General features: G+C 41.7%; 1 protein-coding gene across 1 annotated transcript in view; it reads left to right on the plus strand.

Annotated features, from left to right (window-relative positions):
* LOC131879623 (uncharacterized) overlaps positions 1 to 4,366 on the plus strand; it is a 26,289-nt gene that overhangs the window by 5,949 nt on the left and 15,974 nt on the right. The window contains exon 7 of the mRNA XM_059225983.1: positions 2,740 to 3,155. Within this exon, the coding sequence (XP_059081966.1) occupies positions 2,740 to 3,155 (416 nt within the window). The remainder of the gene's footprint in view (positions 1 to 2,739; positions 3,156 to 4,366) is intronic.

Consider the following 4,366-nt stretch of genomic DNA (forward strand, 5'->3'; position numbering starts at 1 on the left):
ATCATCTAAATGCTCAGCTTGACAAGCCTTGCCAGTCCCAACAAACTCATCAATAGAGCAATGGACTGTTGCTCCTAAACTCAGTGGAGTTGAAAACACACTAGAGAACTGATCTCCAAGTATGTTGGCCATAGTCCCTACATTGTCTCTGGCTTTCCCATCGACCTCAAAAGGCCCTACAGGGTGTTTGATCTTTCTCTTAGAGTTTGCATAAGAGAAAAAAGCCTTCGGATTCGACCTCACCTCTTGAACAACTCTACTTTCCTTGTTCAACTGATCTGTCTCAATGGAGGCCTTAATTCTATGTACCTTGGATTAAATCCATTGCACATTAGCCATGTTCATGCCTAATGGAGAAGTAGAAGTCCTCGTTGGTCATATCCAAGGACTTGTTTTGTCGATTGTTGCATTGTATAGACACCTCCTCTTGTTCAGTAAGCTCGTTCTTGTCAGCTCTCAAAATTCACGGTAAAAGAATTGACTGGGCAATTTACTCGAAGGTTTTCTTTGTAGAGGACTTCAATTTTCCGGCTAGAGTTGTAGAGAGGGAGGATAGTCCGGAGGGTACATTCGCATTTCGAAATCGACGTCTCAGTCGTTCGAAAAGCTGGAGGAATTTGCGATCTTGCGCAATTTCTCTCAGCATGTTGGTGTAGCCACCAGAGAGAATAGCGTTCTCGACTTGTTTTTTCCAATGACCCTGATCTGATCCAGTACGTCCATGTGACGCCTAGTATTCTGTCAGACATCATGTTCTCGAGATACGGTCGACCATTACACAAAAGCCGGCGTGCTCTAGAGTAAGACCAAAAAGGTCGGCTTGGCTACTTTGCTCGAACTTAGGTTCGAGTTCAAAGATGAACTTTGGCTGTTAATTGTAGAAAAGCTAGAGGAGCTGGACTTGGTTTCAATGCTGAGACAGGAATCGTCAATCGATGTAGCCGTATACAAGATGATTTCAGTTTTTGAGGGTATTTGCTCCACTCCAGCAATCCCTGACAGTGTCTGGGTGGAACCCAATCTAAAATTCCGAAGCATTGGAAGCAATTGTTCAAAAAGAGTTGCAAACTAGCAAAAAGGCTTCAAATCAGTTTGAATCCAATAGTTATGAATAGCTTCCAAAGAAGGTTTGATTCCATTCAAGGTAGAATTAAGTCCTCTATCAGGAATGATCAGTCGAAAAGGGAGAGAAGAGTGGCTGAGGAGGTCAGTTCGAATCTGAAAGCATTTTTCTCTTTTGCGAATCCATGGAAAAAATGAAATACCCTGTAGGGCCTGTTAAGGTCGATGCTGAAGGCATTAGCAATGTAGCGAATATGGCAAACATGCTTGAAGATCAGTTCTCCAGTGTGTTTTCAACTCCACAAAGTTTAGGAGCAACAGCCCATTGCGACAAAATGAGTCTGTTGAGATTGGCAAGGCTAGTCAAGTTGAGATAATGATGATCTTGCAGTCACAGATCACCCCTGATGGAGTGACATCTCAGTTTCTGATGAGATGCTCACTGGTTCTTGCTCCTGTCTTCTCGTACTTGATGTGTTGCATCTTGGACCAGAGCAAGTTTCCCTCTTCTCTGAAGGTAGCTCATGTTGTACCAATATTCAAAGGGGGATATAAGTCGCTCTCCAATAACTATAGACCAATTTCTCTCACTTCGAATATTGCGAAGGTGTTTGAGAAGATCGTGAATTCCAATCTTATTGAATTTCTTGAGACCAATGAAGTCCTTCCTCCTAGCCAGCATGGGTTCCGAGCACATTTTAGCACGGTTACCCAACTGATCGAGCATATAGAGCAGGTTATTGAGAGGCCATCAGAGATTTGAGACTCTCGAGCACTCCTGTCCCTGATGATCAGATGGTTTTCACGTACTTGATGCAATGCAATTTGGATCAGGGTAAATGGAATGAATTTTCGCTCAATGACCTCTGGGTCGATGCCATTAGATTCTTCGCTAGAATATGATGAAGATAAGGGCATTCATAAGGACTCGTCTATGAAGGATGTAGATATGGTCCTCCAAATCCATCAACTCTAATTCGATGATCGATCAAATGATGTACGAAAGTAGAGTGAACTAAAATGGAATTTATTCGTCGTCTTGAAGTGCTGGGAATTCCATCTCTAATAACGGTAAGAAAGTCAGCAAAACAAAAACGAGCAAGGAAATGGCCAATTTGAGCACATCACTAGAAATAAGACAAGACACTTGAATCTTCTCAATTATAAACAAACCATTTCTATGATTTTGATACAATGTGGTTCATTTCTGAGTTCTGTTCTCAAGGGCTTATGAAGCTGAGCAGGAATGGGCCAAAAATTCAATTTTTACGTTTTGATTACCAAATAACTTTGACCACCTCTTCTGAGTACCCTAGCCTTGTGATTTTACGCCCCAATTTGGCCAAGTTCATCACTTCGAGAAGATCTAGTGATCCTATGAATTACTTACTCTGAAGTCTTCAGAAGTTGGCGGATCATTCCACATGAGTGAAAACATGGTGAGGAGCATATGGTAGATAAACAGGTGGAGGGGGGGGGGCAAACTGATCTTGGTTATTGCAGTAAAGCGGGTGGGTCAGTTTGAACAGATCCTTTTCCCGCTCACGTCGTTGATGGAAATTGGCTGGGAGCCGACAAGAACACTTTTTTTAGAACTAATTAGAGTGGACGGTTGGAAAGCAAATCTTTTGATAAAAAAAAGGAGTAAATTCATCGCTTATGCATGTTTCCTCAAAGAGCGCAAAGGTCGGAGAACAATGCTCTAATTGAAACATCTGAGTCCATGTCATTGGCCAACGCCTCGATTCATTGCGGAGATACCTTGAAAGGGGGACTACTCAAGACACTGGACATATCACTACTTGAGGCTTTCAAATCTCGCCTCACTACCTTCCCGCTAAATTTATGGATGGGTTTAGAAAAGACCATATCGACTGCATGTACAGGAGCAGCATGTGTCAACAATTCACAAGTTTTCCTAGAAGATGGTTCCATGCTGTTGGCCATTCCACCCGACATTGATCTTAATTTGGCAGCCACGTCTAGCTGTGTAAAAATGACCATTGCCAATGGAGATCCCAAGTTTGCCGTAACTTCAGAGCCGTGTTCCAACAATTTGAGAGTTGTGTGTGAGATATCATGCAAGGCAACAGGTACGTACAGCTGCTTAAACCCTGAAGAACAGAAGTGAAAGACGTGATAACTAGCCTGGTTACGGTCTTTCTTCCACAAAGCACTAACACGAAGTGATGTGAGGAGGGGCCCTCAGAGGACTACTTAGTTCTCAGTTCGGAGTTTGGTGCTTGAACGTTTTTCAGTTTGAAACTACGTTAACCAGAGTGACAAAAGCATGCTCATTCCGATTAACGTCCAAGCCTTAATTCCGAAGTAAGAGCGTATAAAAAACTCGCCTCTGGGTGGAAGAAATAAGTAGACATGTAAAATGTATGATGGGGGTTGGTTATTACTCTCTTCGATTTTTATTCAGTTATTCCTCCTTTTTTTGCAATGTATAAAGTAGTGTGAAAAACAACCATCTTTTATCGATGCAACAGAATATAACTAATTGTTATGTTCTGTTTTAATGAGTTTTTGATCAAAAATCAAAAGTTCACGCTTCTGTGCTTGTGTTTTTTGCTCTAGGAATGAGCTACATCCTAAACCAAACCTTGAGGTTATTGAGCCTAGTTCAATGCATAGCCCATTATTGGAACTGGGAGTGGTCAGAGCCTATACCTAGCTCAAGCCTAGGGCAGCCCAAAGCGTTGAAATATTGAATCATTTCGAGTTGAGCTCCACTCCTTTTATCTTTATCCCTTTGGCTCTAGTTTGCGGCAACAACTCATTCTTCTAATGACGAGTCTGTTCCGATACGTGATGTTAGTCAAACTCAGCAATTTGACGATCTTACAGTTACAAATCAAAATTCTTTAGAGGGCATCAGGGAATTGAGGCTTTCAAGCTCTCCTGGCCCTGATGGTGTGACATCTCAGTTCCTAATGAGATGCTCACTGGTTCTTGCTCCTGTCTTCTCATAGGGGATGTTGCTCTGCCCTCCCTCAAAATGTAAACAAACACAAACTTCTGGGAGAAACAAAATAGGATTGGTTATGTGCTATGTGTGTAAGAAAGGTTTCGCTATCTGAGAGTTTTCTCAAGAAGAACTATTGCTCCAAGGAAAAGAATAACCAAGAGTAATGGAGTTGAGTTTTTTCAAATTATTTGAACTTGAACTTTTACGAGCCATTTTCAGTACGTACATTAGATCCCAAGTACCACTAAAATGAAAGGTAATAGTTCGTCTATTTACTACCTTTTAATCTTTATATAATATTTCTTCCACCAACGAGTTTGAGCTGGCAAA

This window comes from Tigriopus californicus, chromosome 4 (genome assembly GCF_007210705.1).
Source record: "Tigriopus californicus strain San Diego chromosome 4, Tcal_SD_v2.1, whole genome shotgun sequence".
Classification (NCBI taxonomy): domain Eukaryota; kingdom Metazoa; phylum Arthropoda; class Copepoda; order Harpacticoida; family Harpacticidae; genus Tigriopus; species Tigriopus californicus.